Source organism: Pipistrellus hanaki (genome assembly GCF_964339955.1).
Source record: "Pipistrellus hanaki genome assembly, chromosome: 16".
Classification (NCBI taxonomy): Eukaryota; Metazoa; Chordata; class Mammalia; order Chiroptera; family Vespertilionidae; genus Pipistrellus; species Pipistrellus hanaki.
Window position 1 is genome coordinate 33,131,590 of NC_140518.1, and position 27,983 is coordinate 33,159,572.

Below are 27,983 nucleotides of genomic sequence, written 5' to 3' on the forward strand. Positions count from 1 at the left end.
GAGATTTGGTGTGATTTGCTGGCACCGTAGAAAGGTCAGAAAGGCCAGTATCATCCATTCACCGCCATTGCACGCATTCTATGCCCTGAAGCTTGGGTGTGAGCGAACGGTGTGAGCTTGGGTTTCCAGAAGCTTAGGGAAGAAAGACCCACAATCCGATTTTCAATGTTACAAGAGGAGACACACAGGGTGTCTTCCCTGCTGGCTCTGTAGGGAAGTGAAGGCCCATCAGGAAGGCTTCACAGAGAGGGGGCCGTCTGGGTTAGATCTTTTTTTTTTTTTAATATATTTTATTGATTTTTTTATAGAGAGGAAGGGAGAGAGATAGAGAGTTAGAAACATCAATGAGAGAGAAACATCGATCTTGCACACTCCCCTACTGGGGATGTGCCCGCAACCAAGGTACATGCCCTTTTCCGGAATTGAACCCGGGACCTTTCAGTCCACAGGCCGAAGCTCTATCCACTGAGCCAAAACGGCTTTGGCTGGGTTAGATCTTGAGGGCTGTGTTCAACAGGCTGAGAAGGAGAAAGGCCATTCTAGGCAGTGCCCATGGGAGAACAAGGTGAGAAAGTAACCTTGTTCTGAAGATTGGTCCACCTTTTTTTTTTTTTAAATATATTTTATTGATTTTTTTACAGAGAGGAAGGGAGAGAGATAGAGAGTTAGAAACATCGATGAGAGAGAAACATGGATCAGCTACCTCCTGCACACCCCCTACTGGGGATGTGTCCGCAACTAAGGTACATGCCCTTGACCGGAATCGAACCTGGGACCTTTCAGTCCACAGCCGGACACTCTATCCACTGAGCCAAACCGGTTTCGGCAGATTGGTCCATCTGAAGGTGGGAACAGAAGGCATTCTTTCTCTTAGCCAGGCTGGGCTGCCCCCACTCCCTGCCTGAGCCCTGCCAGGTTGACCCTGACACTGAACTTAATGACACAGCTTGCAGAAGCCCTCCACAAGGAAACTGAGGCCCAGGGAGGTTGCACAACTTGCTCAGTATGTCATACTGCAGCTCAGGGCCAACCTGCCAGCCTGAAGCAGGGTGTGTGACTCCTCCTGCCACCTCCCCAAGCCGCCTCCCCATGACCCCGGCCCCGCAAACCCCAGCATCTTAGGCAAAGTTGGCTGGAACGGGGCGTGAGTGTGAGAAGCAGAGTTATTTCAGCCTCCGGAGGGCTGAGTGCGGCTTTGGAGTCCAGCCAGGGGTGGGGGTGACTGTAGGCGGGTGTTGTGGTATAATGTGGGGGTGCACTGCGCCCGCCTTCTTGTCAGGCAGTAATTACTCAGCCTGCTGAGTAACTCGGGCAGGGAGACCCCCCACAGACAGATGGAGGTGTTCTTGGACCAAGTTGAAGGACAGCCCCCAATGTTTTGCACAACAACAAGGGTCTTGGGGGACAGGCTCACACCGGTCCTGTACTCTGCCTGGTTTCCTATTGGGGGCTGGGGCAGCTCATTAGGCACAGAGGCTGTAGTGCAATGAAAGTCCCCATCTCAAGCACCTCTACCTGCACCGCCCCCACCTCCACCTCAGAAAAAGGCCCAGCAGGGTGCCGGCTAGGGAGAAGCCACTGCTCTGCTGAAGCCAGTCTTCTCCCTTCTTGGAACTTAAAGCTGCATCCAGAACCCAGAGCTGACCTTCGTGTTGTAAAGGGGGAGAAGCTGGACTGAGGGGATCCCTAGAATGGATATCCTGCGCCCTGGGGATCCAGAGACACCGAGGAAGATGGGAAGTTCAGGCTGGACTCTCATCAAGGGGGGAGGTGTGTTCCTTGGACCCATGTTGGCCACATCCCTGTTCAAAGTTGTGAAGAGCAAGAGTTGGCGGTCGGAGGGCAGAACATTGACTCCTGCTGGTCCTCCGCTTGGCTGCTCACGGCCAGCCCTGCCCAGCCAACCCTCCTCTCTGGGCAGCCTCCCAGGCAGGGCCAGTTCCCGGCTGCTTGTTTTTCACTTCTCTCTGCACCTTAATTAGGAGTTTCCAAGCTGGGAGGGCCTCCAGGGGAGCCTGAGGCCACAGAGCTGTCTTAAAGGGCCCGTTGTACTCACATCACCACTGCAGAGAGGGGAAGATGGTGCCAGAAGGCTGGGTGGGCAAGTGGCTCTGGGGAACCATTGCTCTATGGGGCAGACCTTGCTGAAGGCCAGTCTTGAAGGCACTCTGCTCTTTCAAAGGCCCACGCTGTCTCACCAGCTGCTCTGCCTTCCCTCTGGAATCCTAGGAGCTCAGCACTGAGCAGGAGAAATCTACCATAAGCCTAAGGGGCAGCCTAGGCAGGGAAAACGTGGGCCAGCATCCAGAATCTGAGTCCTCGGACTGCCCCATCCTCACTTAAAGCTGCATCCAGAACCAGAGCTGCCCACAGGCTGGACCTTCGTGTTGTAAAGGGGGAGAAGCTGGAATGAGGGGATCCCTAGAATGGATATCCTGCGCCCTGGGGATCCAGAGACACTGAGAAAGGTGGGAAGTTTAGGCTGGACTCTCATCAAGGTGGGAGGTGTGTTCTTTGGACCCATGTTGGCCACATCCCTGTTCAAAGCTGTGGCCCAGGACCTTCTCCTGGTAGCATTTCTTCACATGTGACCCTTCCACACTGTGGGTTCTAAAGGTGAGAAGGGCACCCGGGGGCGCTCTGGAAACCGGCACCAAGACTCAGTTTGGAGCTGGGCACAGAGTTCTGTCCTGTGGGGCTGTGGAGTCCTCCGAGGTAGGGAATGTGGCCCCACCTACACGCGGCCACTGCTTTCACCAGGGAGGGGAGCAGATGAAGACCTGGTGGTGTCCCCGTTCACAGAACGCGGCCCGCCCGCAGAAGTCTGGGCAGGAGCAGGCAGATAGGGGAGCCCTGCCCGGGAGTGCCAGCTTCAGGCCAGCGGGGAGAGCGCAGCCGCTGCGGCCCGGGGCCACTAGGGGCTCTCGCGAGCCCCGACCTTGAGGGCCTAGCCGGGCTCACAGAGGCCCGCCCCTTCCTCCTCCTTCCAGCCAATCCCCGCCCCTTTAATCCCCGCCCAGCCAATCCCCGCCCCTCGCCCGGATCGGCGAGCGATCGCCAAGTCTGCGCGCTCCGCATTCCTCTAGCGCTGCCTTCCGGGTTCCCACGTGGGCAGGCCGGCGATGGCGGCGCTGGTGGCTTCCGAGGCGGCGGGGCCGGGCGGCCGAGGCGGCCCCGGCAGAGGTGGGTGCTCACAACGCTGAGGCCTCTGGACCCCGCATCTCTGGGCAGGACTCCCCACGTCCGAGGCCGGACCTGGGAGGCCCCGCCATCACTCGCTCCGGGCCGCTGTCACGGGAGCCCAGGGTGCTGTTTGTGGTCCTCCGCCGAGGCCGGAGCCCGGGGCGTGAAGAGTGGAGACTCCCGGGGAGGACGGGCCTGGCTGGGAGGGCAGGAGCCGGGCGCCCTGCGGCGGGCCCTGCACGGGGGTCGCAGGGAATGCTGTCAGGGAAGGGGCTCGTGGTTTCATCCGCCAGGCACTTCCTGGGCGCCCACTGAATACCAGGCTGTGCAAGGTCCAGGGACTAGACTCAGGGACCTGATTCTTTCCGTGAATAACGGATGTAAACAGAAGGTTTAGCCACGTGTTAAAGGAGGCGGCGCCTACTGGTCCCTGTGACAAATGGAGCTGCCAAGACTACCAGCTCCTACACCTCAGCAACCACCACAAGAGAACGGTGCCTGTCCCGGGAGCTTCTGTGAGGGGCCCAGGAGCACTGGGCTGGTTGTTCCAAGGCCTTTGGAACGACTGAGCAAAACCACAGTGGTAGCATTCAAACCTGGCTTCAGGGTCCCGATGGGCCATGCTAGTTCTCCACCTCACCACCACCCCACCCACCAGGTCAGGGAGAGTCCCACCCATCCTAGTAAAGGACCCTAACAGAAGTTCTGGCACAGACAGTACAGACTCAGCCAGTATTCCTTCATTTACTTCATTTTTTGCCTTATTGCATTCCCGAACTGCCTGGCTCCTAAAGAGATAACGGAGTTGCCGAAACCGGTTTGGCTCAGTGGATAGAGCATTGGCATGTGGACTGAAAGGTCCCAGGTTCGATTCCCGTCAAGGGCATGTACCTTGGTTGCGGGCACATCCACATCCCCAGTAGGAGGTGTACAGGAGGCAGCTGATTGATGTTTCTCTCTCATCGATGTTTCTAACTCTCTCCCTCTCCCTTCCTCCCTATAAAAAAATCAATAAAAATATATATATTTAAAAAAAATTTTTTTTTTTTTAAAGAGATAACAGGGTTGAGCTAAACTAAATTGTGGGGAACAGGATGCAGATTAAGAGCTTCAGCTTTGCTAAGGGGCTACAGTGTTTTCTCCTTTACTGGGAAATTGTAATTATTTGTGTATCTACATTTGCCCCCACTAGACTACTGTCCCCTAAAGATCAAAAAGCTTTTCTGCCCTTAAACCTATTTTCCCACAGGCCCGATTAGAGTATGTTGTTTTCATTCTTCCTGGGGTGGGAAGTGGGGTGGTACAATGGAACCAGGGAACTTGTTAAGTCAGTTAAATGTATGTTGTTTATTTCCCTTTTAAATGAGAAGGAAGAGTGCAGGAATTAACCAGTATAGACATAATGAGTGTACTCAAGTAAGGATGAGAATCTTTAAAAACATTTTATATATATATATATATATATATATATATATATATATATGTTTCAGAGAGGAGAGGAGAGGGAGAGAGAAAGAGAGATAGACTATCTCATCACTAATGAGGGAGAATCATTGATTGACTGCCTCCTGCACACCCCATACTGGGAATCAAGCTGGCAGCCTGGGCATGGGCCCTGAACAGGAATCGAACCGTGACCTCCTGGTTCATAGGTTGATGCTCAACCACTGCATCACGCGGGCCGGGCAGGAAGGCAGTCTTTTACTTTAGCATTCATAACAGTGTGCTGCTTCTAGATCTCGTACCCAGGACCTCAGAACTTCAGGGTGTTCTCGGGTTGGGCGAGGAGGCACATTTTCCCAGAATTCTTGGGCTGCCATGGACCCTGGGTTTTCCTCCGGGTTGCTCTCTATCAAGGAGCAGCTCTTTGGACTTTTTTTTTCTTTCTATTTGCCCCTCATTTCATTCCCCTGATGTCACCTCTGCTCTCCTGAGGTAAGGGGTGAACTGTACCCCGTTCATGGCTCAAGTCTTTGATTCCCAGTAATGTCACAACATGGACATGAGTTGGGCAGGTTTCCTCCCTGGCTTGAGTTTTCTTTCCAGCAGCTTCAGGATGAGGTCAGTAGGGAAGATGGCTGGGCAAATCCCAAGGAGTCAGGGACTGAAACTAACAGCTTAGCTGGGTCTGGCTGTGGTATCGGCCAGGTACTGACACAGGCCCTATGTGGATCCTAGGTCGAGTCCCTCGGGGCCGCTTGGCCAATCAGATACCCCCTGAGATCCTGAACAACCCCCAGCTGCAGGCAGCCATTCAAGTCCTGCCTTCCAACTATAACTTCGAGATCCCCAAGACCATCTGGAGGATCCAGCAGGCCCAGGCCAAGAAGGGTAAGCCTCCAGGCTCAGCGGGGGTGGGGCTTAGAGCTTGCCTGGCCCACATAGGGGCATGTCCCCACTCCAGCCTCTGCTCTCATGTGTCTGCTTTGTCTTGCAGTGGCCCTGCAAATGCCGGAAGGCCTTCTGCTCTTCGCCTGCACCATTGTGGATATCTTGGAAAGGTGAGGTTTGGGGTACAGGAGAGGGAGCTGAGCCAAGACTTATGGCCATTACAGCTTTGCCTGTTGACATGATTCTTTCCTTCTGGACCTCTGCCTTACAACCATGCACATACAAAGGGGAAAATCCAAAATTAAGACAGAGCAGTTGGTGGGGCCTGAGGAGAAGAATCCTCAGAGCTGCCGAAATGGGTTTGGCTCAGTGGATAGAGCATCGGCCTGTAGGATGAAGGATCATAGGTTCGATTCTGGTCAAGGGTATGTACCTTGGTTGCGGGCACATCCCCCGTAGGGTTGTGCAGGAGGCAGCTGATCAATGTTTCTCTCTCATCGATGTTTCTCTCTCATCGATCTTTCTAACTTTCTATCCCTCTCAATTCCTCTCTGTAAAAAAAAATAATAATAAAATCAATAAAAAATAAAAATAAGCCGAAACCGGTTTGGCTCAGTGGTAGAGTGTCGGTCTGCGGACTGGAAGGTCCCAGGTTCGATTCCGGTCAGGGGCATGTACATTGGTTGCGGGCACATCTCCGGTAGGGGGTGTGCAAGAGGCAGCTAGCCGATGTTTCTCTCTCATCGACGTTTCTAGCTCTCTCTCTCCCCCTTCCTCTCTGTTAAAAATCAATAAAATATATTTAAAAAAAATAAAAAATAAAAATATACTTGGCATTTAAAAAAAAAAAAAGAGTCCTCAGAGCTGACCATGGAATGGGCTGAGTAGTCTGCTCGTGGTCTGGCCAAGGGGAACCTTCATTTCTGGCACATCTTGAGGAATAGGGCAAGGAGGGGCTTATCGGGGAGAAGTGCCTTAGAGATGGCATTCATTTCCTTCTTTCCTCTAAGTTTCTTCAATACAGTGAGCCATCCTTGGGCAGTGGGGGTGAGTGCTCAGCCATCTGGAACCCACACAGGAGCCGTGAGGGAGAAGGGAGAAAGGGGAGGTCATCTCGTGATGGGAGCCTCCCACTTCCCTGCTGCTGCTGGCCTCCCGCACCCGCTCCTAGTCCCGCTGCCACACACTCACTCCCCTACGCCTGTCCTCTTGCCCCGTAGGGGTGCTCTCTGGGGCTTGGGCCAATTTGCATACATCTTAATCTATAAAAAATTAAGTGCTCAGGCTGACTCATGCCTGGGCTGCATTCTAAGGAGCTGAATAATCTGCTTTTGTGCACAGCCTGATTTGGGGATGGGGATCGGGATGGGGAGGGAGAGGGAGAGGGGGAGAGGCTGACTGGCGGCAGTACAGCTTTCTCCACCATGCCCCTAGGAGATAAATGAGTGACCCCCGTCCCTGAGCCAGAATGCATGCCCCAGGGATGGTCTCCCAGGGAGGAGCTGGTCCTCGGCTCCATTCCTGTAGGGAATTCAGGGGTGAAGGGTCTTCCCACCCAGCCCAGCCCACAGTGATTCAGGCCTGGCAGCAGATCCCCTGGCAATGTGCTGGCCAGAGCCCACTCTTCCTGACACATGGGGTGTGTGGGCAGTGCCATGTGCTATGGGGGAGCTATGCATGGGTCCCCCCCATCCTGGGCACAGAGGGCCTTGATTGAGGGTGAGGAGTTAGCAGGGGGTCTGGGCATCAGGGAGGCTATGGATACCCACATACGCATGCCCACACACCCCGCAGTGCCAAGACTTGGGGACAGGTGCCTTTGTGTGTGTGTACATGCTCACTGCTCTGCATGGGATGAGTCAGGAGGTCTGTGTTTGTTTGACCCCGTGTATGCCAGTCTGAGATTTGGGGGTCCCTCTTGTAGTGTGAGCCTGAGCAGAGGAATCGGGGTGCTACAGAGACCATCCTCATACAGCTATAATTCCAGGAGCTGCTGCCAGGGCTGGAGGAGGTGGCAGCTGGGCCCCTCCTACTCTTTGTTGGCAGAAGTGGCAGCTGCCTACCCAAGGAATTGGGTGAGGTAGAGAGGAGGAGCTGGGCCCTGCGATACTTGCCCGGGGTTAGATCTCTCTTCCCCCTTGCTCCTTGGACCACCGAGCCACTGTTGTCCATCCCCACAGGTTCACCGAGGCCGAAGTGATGGTGATGGGTGATGTGACCTACGGGGCTTGCTGTGTGGATGACTTCACGGCAAGGGCCCTGGGAGCTGACTTCCTGGTGCACTATGGCCACAGCTGCCTGGGTACGGCGGACAGGCCACCGGGACCCTGGCAGGGCTGGCAGGGAGGCCGGATTGCACGCTGATTCCCATCACAGTGCCTTGTCCTGCTTGCAGGCATGAGGTCCCTGGGGTGGCCTCAGCCTTCCTGCTCTGCAGGTGGATCTTTCCTTTGGATTTGGTTGCCTTAGAAACCATCCTGCCCTCCCAGGTGCAGGTGTTTGAAAGGCTGTTGGTATAGCAGGCTGTCCCCTTACCCCTCATCCCCCCAAGTGACCAAAAAGGAGATTCTAACAGGCCCTCCCCCACCACTTCCTTCTGTCCCCAACTCGAAGCCACTGGGCCAGGCCTTCTGCCCCTTCTGCCTTCCAAACCGCAGTCCCTGAACTCTTCCCTCCTCCCAGTGCCCATGGACACGTCTGCCCAAGACTTTCGGGTGCTGTATGTCTTTGTGGACATCCGGATAGACACCGCCCACCTCCTGGACTCGATCCGCCTCACCTTTCCCCCGGCCAGTGCCCTCGCCCTGGTCAGCACCATACAGTTTGTGTCCACCTTGCAGGTGAGCGGACAGGCAGCAGCCAGCCTCTAAGCCGTTCTTAGTCCCCGTGCCGGTGCTGCAGGCCGTCCTCCAGCCCTGGCTCTCCCTCCCCAGCCTCTTGCTTTTCTTCTTTTCCCTACAGGCTGTTGCCCAGGAGCTGAAAGCTGAGTATCGCATGAGTGTCCCACAGTGTAAGCCCCTGTCCCCTGGGGAGATTCTGGGCTGCACGTCACCCTACCTGCCCAAAGAGGTGGAGGCTGTTGTGTAAGTGAAAAATGGGGGTGTCAATTTCACAGGCATAAGAAATGTACCCCGGGAGCCTAAAACTCCTTAACTATTTGCTCAAGGTCACCAGCAAGATGGGGTCCAAATAGGGTTTCAGATTTTCTGTCTCCGTCACCAGTGCCCTTGTCCACTCCAGAAGGGTATGTTCAGGGTGGGGCAGGAATCAGAGGGCCTGACAGGGGGGAGGGTGTGCTAGAAATGGTGGGAATATAATTGGAGAAGATGGATGGGTACACCCAGGCTGGAGCCCCATTAATTTAGCATCCGGACAGCTAACAAGTAGGAGCGGCGTGTCTCCTGCTGCCTAATTATTTTAGGTAATGGAAATGCTTAATGTTGTGTGAATGCAGCCAAACTCAGAGCTGACAGCTCCTGGCTGGGACTGGGCAGCCCCGCTCCTGGCTAATGGCAGGAAAGGAGGCAGGGCACTCCCCTGACTGAGCCCACCTTAGGGGCTGCAGATTCTGGCTCCACGGGTCTTGCTGTGCTCACACAGACACCCCTGCCCACTGCCAGCCCAGACCTGGCAGTCCTGCTTCCCAGACGGCACTTCCCGTGTGCCCGTGCCTGCATAACTGAGCGCACAGATGCCTCCCGTGGGGGCTCTGACGTGTGTTGGAGGGAGGGAAACCCTGAGTGTTGGCCAGTGTGGTCTCCAGGGAAGGAGCTGCCATGGCACGTTCTCCCACCCTTTGGCCTCTGTGTTCTGCGAAGGTGCGGTTAGAGATGGCATCTCCCAGGGCATGCTGGGTACAGCCTCCTGATGGTTAGGCCTAGAGTTGAGCCCTAGATATACTGCTTCACAGCTGTGTGACTTGGGCAAGTTTCTTTTTTTCTTTTTTTAATCCTCACCTGAGGATATTTTTCCATTGATTTTTTTTTTTAGAGAGTGGAAGAGAGAGGGAAAGACAGAAAGAAATATTGATATGAGAGAAACATTGATTGGTTGCTCCTGCACACGCCCTGAACAGGGCCCGGGCCAGGGAGGAGCCTGCAACCCAGGTTATATGACCTTGAATGTGATTGAACCCGGGACCCTTAGGTCTATAGGCCGAAGTTCTTCTATCCACTGAGCCAACATTGATTGGCTGCCTCCTGCACACCCCCTACTGGGGATGGAACCCATAACCTGGGCATGTGTACTGAATAGAAATCAAACCAACTGGCAACCTTTTGGTGCAGGGGACAATGCTCAGCCAACTAAGCCACACTGGCCAGGGATGGGCAAGTTTCTTACCATCCCTGAACCTCAGCCGTATCTTGTAAAATGGGGACAGTATGGGTAGCTTAGCGGATTATTTGATAGGCCTGAGTGAAGTCATACATGCCAGGTGCTTAGCCCAGGCCCAGGGCACAGCAGGCATAAGTCCAATAAACAGTGCCTATTGTTGCAACTCTGGAGCTGGGCCCAGGAGCCCGTTAGGGCGGAGAGTAGCCAGTGCATCCCTGGAACCTCATTTACAGCTTAGAGGACACCCTGAACATGACTCCCTTGTCTGTATTGAGCGAGAGAGAATCTGTCTCCGCCCCCTCCTCCCAGTGAGGATCTCTACAGCCTGGAGCACGGAGCAGCCTTACCTGGCTCAGCTGTGCTTTACCCCCAGGAGGTTGGGGCGTTCTTAGCTTCTGCATTAAATAACTAAAGGGGCTTTACGGTCATCCAGTCCAAGCTCCTTTTTTGCATGTAAGATAACCAAAACCGCTGGAGGTGAAATGACTTGTTCCAGTTCACACACAGCCAGTAGGCACAGCCAGCCAAGAAGGCAGTCCTCTGTCCCCCAAGCCAGTGCCTGCTGCTTCCGCTGCCCCACCACACTTACCACCCCTTTACCCTCCCTCCACCTCCCCGCAGGTACCTTGGAGATGGCCGCTTCCACCTGGAGTCTGTCATGATTGCCAACCCTGATGTCCCTGCTTACCGGTATGGGCTGAGCTGGGCCAGCCAGTTGGGGAGAGGGTGGGATTCTCTGCCACGGAGGCCTTCACTCAGCCAAATCCTCATTCCCTGGCCCTTTAACAGCCCCCAGCCCTAAAGATACAGGTACTGGGTCCTGAATCTAACACCAGACCTAGGGCTGCTGCTGCACAGTGCCTACCCGTCCCCTGGGATTCACGTGGCTTCCTAAAACCCGCTCCCGCTCCTGCCTGCCCAGCTGTGGGATTGTCCTTCCCAATAACAACCCATGCTCTCGCCTCTGTTCCTAATTACCTGCGTGGAGCCTGAAGGTTCGGGAGACCAAGCGGCCGAGTCATGGAGCTGTGCATACAGCCCAAGTCCCACAAGTGGCTGCCATCGTGACCCTGACAGCTTCTTTTCCAGATACGACCCATACAGCAAAGTCCTATCCAGGGAGCACTATGACCATCAGCGAATGCAGACGAACCGCCAAGAAGCCATAGCCACCGCCCGCTCAGCTAAATCCTGGGGCCTTATCCTGGGCACTTTGGGCCGTCAGGGCAGCCCCAAGATTCTGGAGGTCAGAGGGCATGGGATGGCCTCTGGGGAAGGGGAAGACTGGGAAACCATCAGTCAGTGGGGAAATCAGGAAGCCAGAGAATTTAGCCTTGGCAGCTGGATCCTGATGGCTCCAGCTCTGCCTTCCTCTACCAACAGCACCTGGAATCCAGGCTGCAAGCCCTGGGACTGCCCTTCGTGAGGCTGCTGCTCTCCGAGATCTTCCCCAGCAAGCTGCGTCTGCTTCCGCAGGTAGACGTGTAAGTTTCCCCACCTCATCTATCTAGCTACGACTGACTAACGAAGTTTAGAATTTGGGTCCCTCCCAGCACATATTGAGGGCTGGCGTCAACAGGAACTGCTTCCATGATCATGAAATGCTACTGTTTACAGAGCACTCATCCAGCAGGGGCTGCTCTGGGTCACACTTATCTTGTCTGCCTTGGGGCTGGCGGGCATCTGCACCATCACAGTGGTTCTGTAAGAGATGAGATTGAGGTGTGGTTGGCATCTGCATTGTGCCGGGCACTAAAATGGATTCTGGGAGTACTATCACAAAGGAGGTTGCCCAGGCCCTGTCCTCAGAAAGCGTGTAGTCAGGGAAGGGAACAGCAACACTACAGTGTTATTCTAACAGCAGTACGTTACCGCCTTAACTTTAATTCATTGGATGTGTTGGGGACACAGTCATGTTCGTCAGCATGCTGCCCAGGAGACGGGAAGACCTCCCTTGGGTCTGACTGACTTCCCTTCCCAGGTGGGTCCAGGTGGCATGTCCACGCCTCTCCATTGACTGGGGCACAGCCTTCCCCAAGCCGCTGCTGACACCGTATGAGGTAACACCAACATCTGACAGAGTGGACTTTGCACCTGGTTCTGTCAAGGGAGGGATCTAAAGTGGAGTGTGGCCCTAACCGGTTTGGCTCAGTGGATAGAGCGTCGGCCCGCAGACTGAAAGGTCCCAGGTTCGATTCTGGTCAAGGGCATGTACCAGTACGGGGGTGTGCAGAAGGCAGCTGATTGATGTTTCTAACTCTATCCCTCTCCCTTCCTCTCTGAAAAAATCAATAAAATATATTTTAAAAATTGGAGTGTGGTAGGCGGGCAGTACTTACTAGTAGTTACAGCTGAGCCACTTCCTAACTGAGTGGCCTTGGGCAAGTCTCTTAGCCTCTTTAGCCTGACATTTCCTCTGTGTGCATTGATAACAGTATCTACTATGCCACGTGAGGATGAAATAATCCTGTGCAGAAGTGCTGGCAAATGCTCTAGTCCGCTTTTCCTCCTCTAGGCGGCGGTGGCCCTGAGGGACATTTCCTGGCAGCAGCCCTACCCCATGGACTTTTATGCGGGCAGCTCCTTGGGGCCGTGGACGGTGAACCATGGACGAGATCGAGACCGGCCCTCCCAGGCACCCCGCCGGCCTGCGCTGGGGAAGGTAGGCAGGGACTCCCAAGGAGGGAGGAATGGTCTCCCTAGCGATGCGAGCCGTGGCCGCCGCCATGCGGCCGCTACGGGAAATGCATGCGAGCGGGAGGGACGACGTCGCAGAAGTGGAACCTGACCAAAGTGTGCACCTCAGGTGCAGGAGGGACCCGCGCGCCTTTCTCCAGCCGTGACTTGCGAGGATTGCGGCTGCGGAGAAGAGAAAGTGGTGCCGCTCGCACCGTGAGCCGCTCCCGAGTCTCAGGTATCCGCCCTGCTTCGGCCGCGCCTCCCCGCTCCGCCTTGTCGTGGGAACGCTCGCCCGCTCTCAGGCCCGCCTTCAGGGTGTTACCGGCCTTTGGCTCCGCCCCTCGCGTAATTGAACTTCCGCTCGGGGAAAGGCCGCTTCCGTTCCCGCTGGCGCGCTGTCTCGCGCTATGGCCGCGCCGCAGCCACTGCGTGTGTTGTGCTTGGCGGGTTTCCGGCAGAGCGAGCGGGGCTTCCGCGAGAAGACGGGAGCGCTGAGGAAGGCGCTGCGAGGCCGCGCCGAGCTCGTGTGCCTCAGCGGCCCGCACCCGGTGGTAGACACAGCGGGCGCCGGGCCGGAGTCCGGTGAGAGGAGTCCTGCCCCGGAAATGCGTTTCGAGTCTTCTCTATCTTGCCCCGTCTCTGTAACACTTTACAGCGCACCCCTACTCTGTCCTCATTCATTCCTCCCACTGCATTCTACCCATACCTTTCATTTCTCTAATCCCAGCCTCCCACGCTTACACTTTGATTTGGTCCGCCCGCCCTTCCCCTTGCCAATCAATCTATTCCCAACTTCATTTCCCCCAGATTTCTCTCCCCTCAGTCGCTTTTCTCCCTGTCGTTCCCAAACCCTCCCTTTCTCATTTCTTTCCTCCTGCATTCCCCTGTGCCCTAACCCCACCCTATCCCCCCGTATCTCTGTAGGGCCCTGCCCTCCAGAGGAGCAGCCTCGAGGCTGGTGGTTTTCAGAACAGGAGGCAGACGTTTTCTCCGCCCTGGAAGAGCCTGCAGTGTGCAGAGGTCTGGAAGAAGCCCTGGGGACGGTGGCACAGGCACTGAACAAGCTGGGGCCTTTTGATGGGCTCCTTGGTTTCAGCCAGGGGGCCGCGCTGGCAGCCCTTGTGTGTGCCCTTGGCCAAGCAGGTGACCCCCGCTTCCCCTTGCCGAGGTTTGCCATCTTGGTATCTGGGTTCTGTCCTCGGGGCCTTGGCCTCCAGGAATCCATCCTGCAGGGGCCCTTGTCGCTGCCTTCACTCCATGTTTTTGGGGACACTGACCGTGTCATCCCCTCTCAGGAGAGTATGCAACTGGCTAGCAGATTCACTGGATCCATCACTCTCACCCACTCTGGTGGCCACTTCATTCCAGCAGCTGCACCACAGCGCCAGGCCTACCTCAAGTTCTTGGACCAGTTTGCGAAAGATCAAATGAAAGAGTGAAAGATCAAATGCCTGGGTCCCTGTGTCCTCCTCCTCACCCCTGTGGGGACACTGACTTTGGGGCAGCCTCTGTGATCCCTGCTCTCCCCTTGTCCCTACCCTGGGACCTCCACTGCTGATTGTGCTCCTCACCATCACCAATTAAGACAAATATCAGGTCTTGCCCTCTGGTGTGGCTCAGTGGTTGCACCAGGAAATCATGTTTCCATTCCTAGTCTGAGGACATGCCTGGGTTGCAAGCTCAGTCCCCCAGTGGGGAGCATGCAAGAGACAGCTGATCAGTTATTCTCTGGTCATCAGTTACATTTCTATCTCTACCTCTCCCTTCCTCTCTGAAATCAATAAAAAGTATATTTTTTAAAAAGACAAATATCAGTTCTTAAAACTCAGATTACATAAGCCCAGCTCTGTATTCAAAGAAAATGGGGAGCAGGTGGCCTTAGTGGACGTTGACCTTGGCGTCTGATACTCATGGAAAGGCTAGTGGAGGCCTGAATGAGGGGAGGTGGCGTGGGAAAAGCAGGGGCCGGCACCACTGTCTTCCACACGAAGTGGTGATTTGAATTTTGAGTGTCTTTTTCCTGATACAGAAAACAAACCCATTTTATAACAAATCTGCACATGCACCAAGGGCAGCACCAAGGAAGGGGGTGCTTCCAGTTAGTCCCCAGGAGGAGCTCCTGCATGTGTGCGCGCACACATTTTTTTATGGAAGTCCCGAGCTGAAGGAAAGGCGTTCTCGGCTGAATCGGGGAAGAATTTGTATCGGAAGTTCTGGGAAGAGAGTATCTGACAAGGCTCTGCCCGGACCGCACTGTGTTGAGGCCTCCTCCATCCTGACCCCTGAGAGTTGTGTGCTGGCCTTTTGTCGAACCCTGGCTTATGTTCTCCGCTTTCTCCATAACTTCCTTAGCTCCTCTGAGCTAGGAGTTCAAAGGGTGGGATGGTGATAAATCTTGGATGGAGGCCAAAGACGGCACAGAACAAACCCTTTTCCAAACTTGCCCCTATTTGCAGTTCCTGAGATTGATGCTGCACTGAAGTGATCACAGCCAGGCCTAAGCGCCCATCTGGTTAGCAGTTGTTTCTAAAGCCTGTCCTCTCGGCCATTTCCCCTACCTCCTGCGCTCCCCGATTTCAGTTCTCTCTCTGCGGCTCAACAATTGGTTGCTTTTCTAGAAGATCATAACAAACTATCCCTCTAGCATGGTTGCCCCAGGGACTTAAATAATGGAGCAGAGAGACTCCAGTCCATCCTAAGACAACTAGACTAATAGTCCTTAAATTACCAAAAATGCTGAGTTTGTCACTATCACTAGCATCTGTGCAGGATATTTTTCTTTTTAAAAATGAGTTACCTGCCTAGACAGACCCAGTTTACTGGGTTTAGGACCTTTGCTGCCGGAAGTGGGTGTGGGGAGAAAGTTACCTCAGTCTGCTTCTGTCTTGCTCATGGTTTTTAAATGGGTCTTTTTCTTAGCAAATGGTGAAAACCCCGAAATGGACTGAATTATTCCTACAGGCCTGTTGGATTGGGCCCATGGTGTTTTAGAAAAAAATGGATTTGTGATATTTGAAATTTTAGGAATTCCACACAAAAATTCAGATTTCTGACTTTTCTGGAAATAAGCAGTTCAAAATGGAATGAATGCAGTGGCCCTGCAGTTCAGAGCTAACTACAGCCACTGCTCCTTGGACTGTTGTGAAGATTAAAGTAGAGAGGGGGAGATATATTGGGGAATGAATTTTAAGCCAGGGCTTAAAGTTAGGAGGGTGAAGGCAGAGGAGAGCAGTATTAGGTGCAGCAGAAGTGCTCATGCTTGAGATAAGAATTTCCCCTGAAAATCAAAATCACCCAGAAGAGAACGGATCTGGCTCCAACAATTATCTATGTCACCTGGCATCATGTTATGTTAAAAGTTGGGATTGCTCAGCTGGCATGGCTCAATGGTTGAGTATTAACTTATGAACCAGGAGGTTAGGGTTCAATCCAGGTTAGGGCACATGCCCAGTTTGTGGCTCATCCCCAGTAGAGGGTGTGCAAGAGGCAGCTGATCGATGATTATATCATCATTAATGTTTCTCTCCCTCTTATCTATCTTCCTCTCTCTGAAATCAATAAAAATACATTTAAAACAACTTGGATTTTGGAGCCAAACTCCAGATCTAAATCTTCAATCACTGGGACCCAGAATCTGCATTTCGACAGCTATCCCTGGTCATTTCCATGCAACATCATATTTTAAAACTTTGGGAAAAGAGAGAATGTAAGTCTCTGTTAATATGTGTTATTTGATAAAAGCCCATGTGATTCTCATGTTCTCCATTGGGTCGGGGGTGGCGCGGGCAAGCTCTCAAGGATCATTGATTTAACCTTTTTCAATCTATAACTAAGGAAAATGAGATTCAGATGATAGAAGGGGGAATACCATTTATTGAGTGCTAACTTTGCCAAACGTGGTAAGTGGAGTTTTATTTAATCTCACACCTTCATGAGGTAGACACTTTAACCTAATTTTACAACTGAGGAAACAGGCATGGAGACACTACATAACTTACCCATAGTTGTTCGGATCCAGGAACTCACATTCTTGACCACTGCTTCCTCAGCAGCCCTACAGGAGGTGAGCAGAGGCCACCACTCCCTCCTTTTGGGCTAAATGTCCTGTCTGGGCCTCACCTTCCTAATCCGTAAAATAAGCTGGAGTGGGTGCACTAAATGATTTCCAAGACACTGAGAAACTCCGCATTGTACACAGTCTTCTGGCTCTTTTCCTCCTCTGACCACCTTCTCTAAATGGGTTCCACGTGCAAAAGACTTGGTTTCTTCTTTTAAAAATACCCCTGCAGTTCTCTTTCCCTCTTCACTCCACTTTAGATTCCTAAAGCAAATGGAAGAGAGTCCCTTAGCAAAGAACCTCTCAGCAATCCCGGTGTCAGAGATCTCTTAGAAAGATGTGCCCTCTCCCCCTTCTCCTGTTCATTTTGCCTAAGTGCTCAGAGCTGGGTTCTCCCCACCACCACCACAGCCTGATAAAGATACAGTAGCCTAATATTGTAGAATAGTACTTAAAAACAAAATAGCATTCTGCAGTTTTTAAAGGTTTTTACTTATGATCCTATTTGGTCCTCACATCAGACTTGCCCAAAAGAAGAACTATTTCATTTTACAGAAAGCTCAGAAACAATGGCCATAACAACCAGCTGATGATGCTTGGGATGGTGATGCTTGGGATGCTTCTCTGTGCATTGCTCCCACCTGCAGACACTGCCCATGGATGCCCACTGGGTTCCAGAATTGAGTGCATCTTAATGTAAGACCTCAGGGTCCTCAGGTGGAAGGCAGCACATGGACATGGATTAGCTGTGAAACCAGCACCAATTGTCTTAGAAGCTTAGAAAAGGAGTGGGTATGGGAGAGTGAAGAAAAACTGGCTCAATGGGTGGCAGGGCTGTGTTGCATTTACCATTCCCAACACTATCCCTAGGAAAATTCTGCACCCAATATGCAGCAGCTCCTGCAGTAGGTGATGGTGGCTGCAGGTGGCGTGTTGTTGTTTTAAATACGGAACGCCTCATGAATTTGGGTGTCACTCTTGCTCAGGGACCAGCCATGCTAATCGTCTCTGTATCGTTCCAACGTCAGTGTATGTGCAGCCCACGCGAGCACGCAGGTGACGTTTTTGAAGAGGTCATTGCGCACACTTCACTGGCACAATAGGACTTCAGCCCCTCCGATTCACTCCCCCTCATTAGGGCCAATTTGAGATACTGTTTCAGGTTGGAATCCAGCACTTAGACTGAGGGGAGGATATTATGTTCAGACAATGCTTTAAGGACCTGGTTAACACACTGGCTTTCCTGAAGGTTGGCACCCTCCCTTACCCTACCTGGTTTAAGAGGAGCAGAGAGTGGGGAGAGGAGCGAGGGGGGGTTGCAATGCCATCAGAAAACGAGTTCAAGAATTACTCATTGCCATCTGCCTACTCAGCTAAGGGTTCCTGGAAGAATGAGACTGTGGTGCATTTAGGCAAACTTTCCTGTCTAACCACTCCAGTCCACGGGAGGCATTTTTTCTTGCATCCAGGTCCCAGCAGCCTCCGTCCTACTGGGGAGATTAAAAAAAACAACAAAAAAACCAAATATCGTAACTGCTGCCCTTCTCGCCATCCCCTGGCAGCAATACCTTGGCTAGGAAAACAGGACGGTCCCCGAGGCTGACGGTCAGACCTACTCCACACACCACGCTTCCTTCTCGGCCGGCGGAAGCGCGGCAATCAGACCCCGGAGGAGCCCGCCCCCGCCTGCGCCAACCCTCCCGCCGCCCGCGCAGACACCTCGCTTCTTGACTCGCCGCCCCCGCTTCCTCCTGCTCTCGGCCTCCCCCTTCCTGGGGGCAGCAGCGAGCGGCGCCGTGCGGCGCGGAGCGTGGGCGTGCTGCGGGGCGACCATGGCTGTAGACTGTTACCTCCGGTTCCCACAGTAACAATCGAAAGCCACGGTTGCCCTGGAGACGCGGGGGCGGGGCGCGTGGCCGCTCCGGTCGGGCTGACGTCAGCACCGAGATGGGGGGGCGGCGGCGGCGGCGGACGGGGCGCGGGGCTGCTCCCGGGCTTCGCGCCGCGCGTGTGGGCCGGCCGCCCCCCGCCGCCCCTGGGGACCGGGAAGGGACCGCCGGTGGCCGGGCGTGCGCCGGATCAGCACCGCGGACAGCGGCCGCCCGCCGCGAGCCTGTGGGGGGGGGGGGGGGACCCTGGGGACGGGCCCGGGCCCGGTCCGGGGGCGGGGCCAGGCGTCGGCGGCCGTGACTGGAGACTGTTACTCGGGGCGCCGGGCAGTAAGCAGTCTGCAGCCCAGGTGCCGGCGCGCTGCCCGGGAGGCGGGGAGGGGGCCGTGCCTCTTCGCCCGCAGCGGGGGGCGCTGCTGCTCCTCCTCCCCCGCGTCTCCCGCCTTCCTGGGCTCCCGCGCCGGCGGACAGGCACGCGGCCCTTGACGTCAAAGCCCTGTGACGTCAAAGCCGTCCCCGTGGAAAGGCACTTCCGGAGGGGGGCTCGGTGGGGTGGGGTGGGGCGGGGCGGTCCCGCCGAGGCCCCACCCCCGCCCGCCCGGTCCTGAGAGAACAGCTCCCGGCGCACAGGCGGGAGGCTGCAGCCGCTGTGCGTGTGGGCTGGCGGGCGGGACTCGGAGGCCAGCCCGACGGGTGGCCGGGCCGGGCCCGGGAGGAAGGGGGCGCCCCGGTGGGCTGCAGGGCGGGGGGTCCTGAGAGAGAGCGAGCTGCAGCGGGTGTCCAGCTCAGCCGGCGGCGGCGGGGGCGGCGAGGCTGAGTCACCGCGCTGCGGGGAGGGGAAGGAGGGGTGCGTCTCCGGAGGCACCAGCATCTTCGCCCCACTTTCTGGGGAGGATGGCGCAGGAGCCCCAGGTTCAGCCGCGGGCGCTCCGGGGCCGGTCCTCTGCTCCGTGCTCCTCCGAAGTGGCTGCGTCTGCATCCCGGCGCGGGCAGGTGCTGCCCAGGGTGCTGGGTGCGCTCCGGCCCGGGCTCCCCCAGCTACGGGGGCACCCTGGCCCCCCACCCCATTCCCACCCCCACCCCCACCCCGCCTCACAGGGGCCCTCCAGCCCACCGCCGGCCGCTCTCCTCGGGGCCCCGTCCCCGCCGGTCGCCCGTCGGTCGGCCGCCCCGCTTACCTGTCCGGCGCCGCCCGCGCTCCCTCCCGCAGCCCGGCCGGCGGCGCTTTTATAGCCGCGCGTAGTACTCGTGCGGCGGCTCATTCATGCGGCCGCGGCTCCTACACACTGACGCGCTGCCGACGTCAGCAGGGAATTTAGGAAACGGGAAGAGGGGCTATTTATAGCGGCGAAGGAGGGGGGTGTATGGGGACCTAGGCGCTGGGGAGGGCGCCCGGAAGCAGGAACGGGGAGGGGAACCCGAGGCCCTGAACCGTCTACAAGGGGTTAACTCTCCGGAACTGCGGGCCCGGGGGCCTGCGGGAGACGGTGTGGGAGGTCAGCGGGTCCTCACCCCGCAGTCCCCACTCTCACACCTCAGGTCCTGGACCCAGGGGCTCTGTGACGTCACAAGATGTACCCCGCTGGTGGCAGAGCCCCTGAGGTGTGGATCACTGAGGTGGGGGCAGGGAGGAAGCTGGGCCCTCGGGAGCAGCATCTAGCTGTGCTGTGCGGGGAGAAGAGGGGAAGCTGAGGGTCTAGGGAGGCTTTGCAGGAGGAGGCTGGGCCTGGAAGGAGTGCCCAGCGGGGGTCCAGGTACCAGGGGGAGCTGGATGGAGACCCGAGGCCAGGCAGGAAAATTGAGGACAGGCACGAGGCCCTGGACTCCCAGAAATGAGCAGGCGGGGGGGGGGGGGGGGGGGAGTTGGGCAAAAGGTGTCAGGAGAAGGGGGGTGAGAGGGGGGCTGACAGGTCGTGGGCAGTGTCCGTCTCAGGGCCTGGCCCCCAGCAGGCCGAGCTTAGGACACATCTGTGGAATTATGGGCATATGAGCTCCTATGAGCGTAAACATGAGTGAAGGAGACCCAGGCTTGGCAGCTGGGCAGAAAGGGCTTTCAAGGGTGTGGCAGAGCAGAGCCCACTTCCTGGAGGTCAGAATTGGCAGGAAGGGGCCATGCCATGCGGGGCAGTTCCCCTGGACAGGAGCAGGGGGATGAATGATCCTGGCCCAACCTGATGCCATCAGTTGAGGAGGCTCTAACTGGGGGAGGGTGTGTTCAGAGAAAGGAGCTGGATTGGGGGGGGGGGGCAGGGCCAGGCCAGACTAGGTGGGACTAGGGAGGGAGGGGGCGGAAGGTCAAAGATTGAAGAGTGGAGTCCACGGGAGGGCAGTTAGGCTGGGGGCAGTTGGGTAAGGCCCTCCATGTAGATATAAGGACAGCTTGAGGGGAGGGGCTGGGGCAGTAAGTTGACTTGGAAATCGGGTATCTGGCAAGAGTGTTAAAGAAAATCAAGGAAAGGAGCCTGCCAGCTTGGCTCAGTGGTGGAGAGTTAACCTATGAACCAGGAGGTCTGGGTTTGATTCCGGGTCAGACTATGCTGGATCCCTGGTGTGGGGCGTGCAGAAGGCAGCCAGTCAATGATTCTCTCTCATTATTGATGTTTCTCTCTCTCTCCCTCTCCTCTCTGAAATAAATAAAAATATATTTTAAAAACCAAAAAGAAAAGCAAGGACACTGGGCACAGCAGACACTGGGGTTCACAACGGACAGGCTCCTCCCCTGCACAAGAGACAAGGGCGGGGGGGGCTCCTGTGGGACTAGGATCTGGCCCCTCCAAGGGGATAAAAGGTCACCGCAGAAATGGCGCCAGAGCCGAGACGGTTTGGCTCAGTGGATAGAGCGTCGGCCTGTGGACTGAAGGGTCCCAGGTTCGATTCTGGTCAAGGGCATGTACATTGGTTGCGGGCACATCCCCAGTGGGGGGTGTGCAGGAGCAGCTGTTCGATGTTTCTCTCTCATCGATGTTTCTACTCTCTATTCCTCTCCTTTCCTCTCTGTAAAAAATCAATAAAATATATTTTTTTTAAAAGAAAGAAAGAAAAAGAAATGGCGCCAGAGAGGTTCTCGTGCTCGTTGGGAATCTGGCCACCTTGAGTCCTTGTTCCGCTCCAGGCTTTGTCCCAGAGCTTCTCTTCTCCAGGAATGCCTTCCTGCCTGGGGAAGGCACTCCTATTCCTCTAGCAAAGCCCAGCTCCAAGGGCACTTCCGAGGAGCCTTCCCGCCTCCCTCCAGCTCCCCGTTCACCTTCCTCTCTCAGCAAACAGCAGACCCTCTGCCCAGAGAGGCGGGCGGCTCTGGAGCTCACCGTTTTCATTCTCGGACCCTCACCACTTCCCTAGTGAGGACACCACGGGGAGACGGAGGAGAGGAACTGGGATAAGAATGGCCCAGAACACGAGTGGAAACAGGGTGAGGGGGACTCAGGATGCGGTGAGAGTGAGAAGGACCTGCAGAGACCCGCAGCGAGTAGCTATCGCCTGGCCCCGAGGCCACGAAGCCGCCTGCGAGGACAGGGCGCCTCCTGGGGGCTATGGAGCCCTTGGTGTGGCCGCACCCGCGTTCCTCAATGAATGACTCAGCCACCACCTCTGGAGGGGACTGGAGGGCTGAGAACCGCACAGGGTGTGTGTGTGTGGGGGGGGGGGGGGGGGGCGGGGCGGAGTGCGGCCCCATCCGCCCAGCAGCCCCCGTGGTTGCTAAGCTCTCCAAGGCCTCCGAGAGGAGCGGTCTGGGCGAACCTCACCGGTTACCATGGTAACTCTGCGCCCCAGCCTCTGGCGCGGCGGCTGAGGAAGGCGCACCCAATCAGCGGCTGCAGGGGTTCTCGGCACCCACTCCCACCCCCACGTGGGGGCGGGGGTGAGGAGGTGCGAGGAGGGGCGGAGCGTGGGCCGCAGCGAGAGCTGGTGCCCGCTACCAGCCTGATGCAACGGCTGGGCAGCGGGGACTACTTCCGGAGTAGCTCAGCGAGCGCCTGCACCAGTGCCGGATCCCTCCCTCCCAGAAGGGGAGTCACCTGCAAGAACAGGGCCTTCACCTGGGGGGCAGGACTCTGCGGAGGGGGGACCCCAGGCTACAGGCCTTCTTGCCCCATTTCTCTCCTGTCAGTGGGTTGGAGAACAGGTTGTCCAATCGGGGTTTCTCAGGACAACTCACTTGGGGAATCTGGGGGCTGGAGTCATTTCTGCAGGAGGCGTCTGGCCATTCCTAGTCGAACATCCTGAGGTCCTTCCAGAGACCAAGTTCAGGGCGAGCTGTTTGTGTAACCCCTCTGCTCAGATTCACGGGGGATTCTAGGTGGCAGCCCCGGGCTATCGCAAAGAGCCAAACTTGGCTCTCGGAAGGGGGCAAGTGTGTGTCTGTGTAAACATGCGTGCCCATTGGTGTCAAAATCTGGAGAGGATCTGGCTGCAAATGAGCTTACTCTATGCATACCTAACCCATGTGTATAAGTGAGGGTGGGAGTGCCTGGGGTGGGTATAAATAGTCCCATCCAGGAATGTCTAAAGAGAGTTAACTGCGCCGAAACTGGTTTGGCTCAGAGGATAGAGCGTCTCGGCCTGTGGACTGAAGGGTCCCAGGTTCGATTCCAGTCAAGGGCATGTGCCTTGGTTGCAGGCACATCCCCAGTGGTGAGTGGAGGTGCAGAAGGCAGCTGATTGATGTTTCTAACTCTATCCCTCTCTCTTCCTCTCTGTTAAAAACAAAAACAAAAACACAATAAAATATATTTAAAAATAAATAAATAAAGGAGTTAACTGGGATCTTGTCTATATCCCCCTTCCCTATGATTTCCGTAACTTCCCTTCCACCACCTACCGTCCACCAGCGTTCCCTCCTTGAAAGCAGGACTTCTCTGAATTGGGGCAATGTGAGAATCCGGAAATGTGTACACGGAAGCGTTCAGCACAAAGCCCCGGGATGTGTGTGTCTTATGTCCGGGTTTTAGGTACCCAGGTGGGCACATCTGGGAGGGTGATCTTTCAAATAGCCCCCCTTCCCGGATCCAGCTGCGCATCTGCGAGCCCTCCAGCCCAGGTGCGCGGGAGGGAGGTCGTGGCCGTGTCGCGCAAAGCCCCGCGCCGCCGCGAGGTGGCGCCCTCGCTGCAGCGGAGCCCGCCGGCCCGGGCCGCTCAGATAAGAGTGTGCGGAAAGCGCGGCGGGGCTGAGACGCGACCAGGACGCGGGGAGGACGGACCGGCAGGACAGACCGACCGGGGGCCCGGCGGGCGGAGGGCAGCGCAGCGCAGCCACGTCCCCCCCTGGATCCGCCGGCAGCCGGGCCCGGGGCTTCCGACATGCCCCCCAGGTGGGTCCTCGGGCGGGCTGGGGACCGGGAGGGGCAGGGGACCAGGACAGCCCGGTCCTCGCGCTCTAGCCGCCTCGGGTGCATCCTCCCGTGCGGGCGTTCCGCCGCGGCTGGCGCTCAGAACTTGGGGTGTGTCGCCCTCGGAGGACTGGAGACCACCGGATCGCTGCTCTGCTCCGGGTTCACGGCGGGGTCAGCGGCCCGGCGGGCTCTGCCCGCACATGGGCTGGAGAGGCGAGGAAGGGGAGAGCTGGCGGGTGGGGCTGGCAGGGGCGCTGCCCTGGCACGGCTCGGCTCCTGGCCGCAGGGCGGGTGGGGCGCCGGCTAGGAGCTGCCACCGCCTCGGGGAGGGAAGCCTGGCCGGTTGCAACCGCAGGTAACGGGCCGCGAGGGCCTGCGGACCAGGCGGGGAGCGGTGTCAGGCTGGCGGGCGGGCGAGCGGGCGGGCAGGGCAGCTCAGCGCTCGGCTCGGGCCCTGCCCGCTGCCCGGCTGCTGAGATGGGGGGCGAGAGGAAAAGCTGGGAGCTGAGGGACTGGGGCTGGCGCGCCCCTCCCGGCCTGGCTGAAGTTGGGAAACTTTTTCCTAAGTTTGGGCGGCGGGGATCCGGCGGAGAAGGGGCCGAGGGGAGCTGGGGAGGGAGGCGCCGGGCCGTGAACGCAGACCTAAGGCCGAGGCCCGGCCCGGACTCGGGTGGGGTGCAGGCCGGGGTCAGGGCCGCAGCCGGCTGTGCGCCGTGCCCGCCCGGGGCGCTGCCCCCTCCTTCCCCTGGGAGCTGCGTGGCTCCCCCTCCCCCCCACCTGCTTCCTGCCTCAGCCTCCTGCCCCGATATAACGCCCTCCCCGCGCCGGCACCCGGCCTTCGAGCTCTGCCCGCCACGGCAGCGGCTGTCTCCGCTCGCCCAGCCGAGCCGCAGCTGCCGACCGACCGGGCCCCGACCAGGGCCTGACAGCCCGGGGCCAGGGCGGCCCCGCGGCGCCAGGGCGCTCCCCTCCTCCGGATCACTTCCCCCAACTGGGGCGCCTTCTCCCGAGGCGGGAGGCGCTTTTCGCTCGGCTCCCTCCGATCCCCGTTGGGCAAACGCCTCGGTCCTGAATGACTTTTCCTGAAGCGGACATTTTCCTCAAATCGGGTAACTTGTCTCTGAAAGGGTCACTGCATCCCAACAGTTTTCCTCTTCGAAGCCCCCAGAACCCAGCTTGTGTAGCCGGTGGCCACCGGGCAAAGGGGGTGCAGGCCAGCCTGGCCTCCTCTCCTCCTCCAGCCGCGCTTCTGCTCTCTCCGGTCCGGTCCAGGCGCCCACGCTCGGAGGCCACTCGTCCTCCACCGGCGCCCAGGCTGGTGGTGCTCGATGCCCCTGCCCCGCTGAAGGAAAAGGGAAGTGGAGGGGAGAGGCGCTGGGCTGGGAGCAGGCAGCCAGGGCTCCCGCCGCCCTGACCCGACCGGTGTGTGTCCCCCGCAGGAGAGTGTGCTGGGCAGACGATGCTGGACACGATGGAGGCGCCCGGCCACTCGAGGCAGCTGCTGCTGCAGCTCAACAACCAGCGCACCAAGGGCTTCTTGTGCGACGTGATCATCGTGGTGCAGAACGCCCTCTTCCGCGCGCACAAGAACGTGCTGGCGGCCAGCAGCGCCTACCTCAAGTCCCTGGTGGTGCACGACAACCTGCTCAACCTGGACCATGACATGGTGAGCCCGGCCGTGTTCCGCCTGGTGCTGGACTTCATCTACACCGGCCGCCTGGCCGACGGCGCGGAGGCTGCGGCGGCGGCGGCGGTGGCTCCGGGGACCGAGCCGAGCCTGGGCGCCGTGCTGGCCGCCGCCAGCTACCTGCAGATCCCCGACCTCGTGGCGCTGTGCAAGAAGCGCCTCAAACGCCACGGCAAGTACTGCCACCTGCGGGGCGGCGGCGGCGGCGGCGGCGGCTACGCGCCGTACGGGCGGCCGGGCCGGGGCCTGCGGGCCGCCACGCCCGTCATCCAGGCGTGCTACTCGTCCCCGGCCGGGCCGCCGCCGCCCAGCGCCAAGCCGCCGTCCGGCCCGGAGGCCGCAGTGAACACGCACTGCGCCGAGCTGTACGCCTCGGGCCCCGGCCCGGCCGCCGGCCTCTGCGCCCCGGAGCGCCGCTGCTCCCCGCTCTGCGGCCTGGACCTGTCCAAGAAGAGCCCGCCGGGCTCCGCGCCGCCGCCCGAGCGGCCTCCGGGCGAGCGCGAGCTGCCGCCGCGCCCCGACAGCCCTCCCAGCGCCGGCCCCGCCGCCTACAAGGAGCCGCCGCTCATCCTGCCGCCGCTGCCGCCGCTGCCCTTCCAGAAGCTGGAGGAGGTCATGCAGCCTCCGGACCCGTTCCGCGGCGGCAGCGCCAGCCCGGGACCCGAGCCCCCCGGCCGCCCGGACGGGCCCAGCCTCCTCTACCGCTGGATGAAGCACGAGCCCGGCCTGGGCAGCTACGGCGATGAGCTGGGCCGGGAGCGCGGCTCCCCGGGCGAGCGCTGCGAGGAGCGCGGCGGGGACCCGGCCGCCTCGCCCGGGGGGCCTCCGCTCGGCCTGGCGCCGCCGCCGCGCTACCCGGGCAGCCTGGACGGGCCCGGCGCGGGCGGCGACGGCGACGACTACAAAAGCAGCAGCGAGGAGACTGGCAGCAGCGAGGACCCCAGCCCGCCCGGCGGCCATCTCGAGGGCTACCCGTGTCCCCACCTGGCTTACGGCGAGCCCGAGAGCTTCGGCGACAACCTGTACGTGTGCATCCCGTGCGGCAAGGGCTTCCCCAGCTCCGAGCAGCTGAACGCGCACGTGGAGGCGCACGTGGAGGAGGAGGAGGCGCTCTACGGCCGGGCCGAGGCGGCCGAGGTGGCGGCGGGAGCCGCGGGCCTCGGGCCCCCTTTCGGAGGCGGTGGGGACAAGGTCGGCGGGGCTCCCGGCGGCCTGGGCGAGCTGCTGCGGCCGTACCGCTGCGCGTCGTGCGACAAGAGCTACAAGGACCCGGCCACGCTGCGGCAGCACGAGAAGACGCACTGGCTGACGCGGCCCTACCCGTGCACCATCTGCGGGAAGAAGTTCACGCAGCGCGGGACCATGACGCGCCACATGCGCAGCCACCTGGGCCTCAAGCCCTTTGCGTGCGACGCGTGCGGCATGCGCTTCACGCGCCAGTACCGCCTCACCGAGCACATGCGCATCCACTCGGGCGAGAAGCCCTACGAGTGCCAGGTGTGCGGCGGCAAGTTCGCCCAGCAGCGCAACCTCATCAGCCACATGAAGATGCACGCCGTGGGGGGCGCGGCCGGCGCGGCGGGGGCGCTGGCGGGGCTCGGGGGGCTGCCCGGCGTCCCCGGCCCGGATGGCAAAGGCAAGCTCGACTTCCCCGAGGGCGTCTTCGCCGTGGCCCGCCTCACGGCCGAACAGCTAAGCCTGAAGCAGCAGGACAAGGCGGCCGCGGCCGAGCTGCTGGCGCAGACCACGCACTTCCTGCACGACCCCAAGGTGGCGCTCGAGAGCCTCTACCCGCTGGCCAAGTTCACCGCGGAGCTGGGCCTCAGCCCGGACAAGGCGGCCGAGGTGCTGAGCCAGGGAGCGCACCTGGCGGCGGGGCCCGACGGCCGGACCATCGACCGTTTCTCGCCCACCTAGACCGCCCCCTGCCGGCCCGCCCGGCCGCCGCCGCGGGGGCCCCCGGCCCGCGCTCCCGGGCGGCGGGGCGGCTGCAGCTAGCGGGCGGACTCCGCCGGGACAACTCTGATAGCAGCGGCAGCGTCACCGCAGCGGCGGCCCCACCTCCGCGGCCTCACCTGGCCTCACTGCTTTGTGCCTTAGCCCGGGGATGGGGTGAGGGGAAAACCCCGGGGTGGGGGTGGGTTGGGGGAAGGGAGATTTATATTTTTGATATCAGCTTTGACCAAAGGAGACCCCCGGCCCTTCTCCGCCTCTTCCTGTGGTTCGTTGGCCCCCTCCCCCCGGCTCCGTGCTGCTCTTGGGGGGTAGGGGTGTCACTGTTGGGGCACTCCCAGCCCTACCTCCGGCCCTTGCGACCACACCCATTCTCACTGTGAATCTCCCCGCTGGGGTCGGAGCGTCGGGCAGGGTTAGGGAGCTGGGAGGGGACTGAGCCGGCCGGAGGGCCCCCTGCCCCCCGCTCCCGCCCGCCCCGGGACTGATAATGTGAAGTTCCTCATTTTGCACAAGCGGCACTATCCCCAGGGCCAACC

General features: G+C 58.6%; 3 protein-coding genes across 3 annotated transcripts; all 3 read left to right on the forward strand.

Moving 5' to 3' along the window:
• The first annotated feature begins 3,044 nt into the window (after positions 1-3,044).
• Positions 3,045-12,763, forward strand: DPH1 (diphthamide biosynthesis 1). Its single transcript, XM_084862991.1, has 12 exons — positions 3,045-3,183; positions 5,362-5,514; positions 5,621-5,684; positions 7,695-7,816; positions 8,197-8,354; positions 8,476-8,597; positions 10,471-10,539; positions 10,939-11,095; positions 11,233-11,333; positions 11,831-11,909; positions 12,365-12,511; positions 12,656-12,763. Exons 1-12 carry the CDS (start codon positions 3,123-3,125, stop codon positions 12,743-12,745), a joined length of 1,323 nt encoding a protein of 440 aa, XP_084719117.1. The 5' UTR covers positions 3,045-3,122; the 3' UTR covers positions 12,746-12,763.
• OVCA2 (OVCA2 serine hydrolase domain containing) lies at positions 12,759-13,973 on the forward strand. The gene is made up of 2 exons (XM_084863061.1): positions 12,759-13,110; positions 13,453-13,973. Exons 1-2 carry the CDS (start codon positions 12,936-12,938, stop codon positions 13,965-13,967), a joined length of 690 nt encoding a protein of 229 aa, XP_084719187.1. The 5' UTR covers positions 12,759-12,935; the 3' UTR covers positions 13,968-13,973.
• Positions 13,974-23,612: 9,639 nt separating this feature from the next.
• HIC1 (HIC ZBTB transcriptional repressor 1) lies at positions 23,613-27,966 on the forward strand. Its single transcript, XM_084862947.1, has 2 exons — positions 23,613-23,783; positions 25,244-27,966. Exon 2 carries the CDS (start codon positions 25,264-25,266, stop codon positions 27,406-27,408), a length of 2,145 nt encoding a protein of 714 aa, XP_084719073.1. The 5' UTR covers positions 23,613-23,783; positions 25,244-25,263; the 3' UTR covers positions 27,409-27,966.
• The last annotated feature ends 17 nt before the right edge of the window (positions 27,967-27,983 follow it).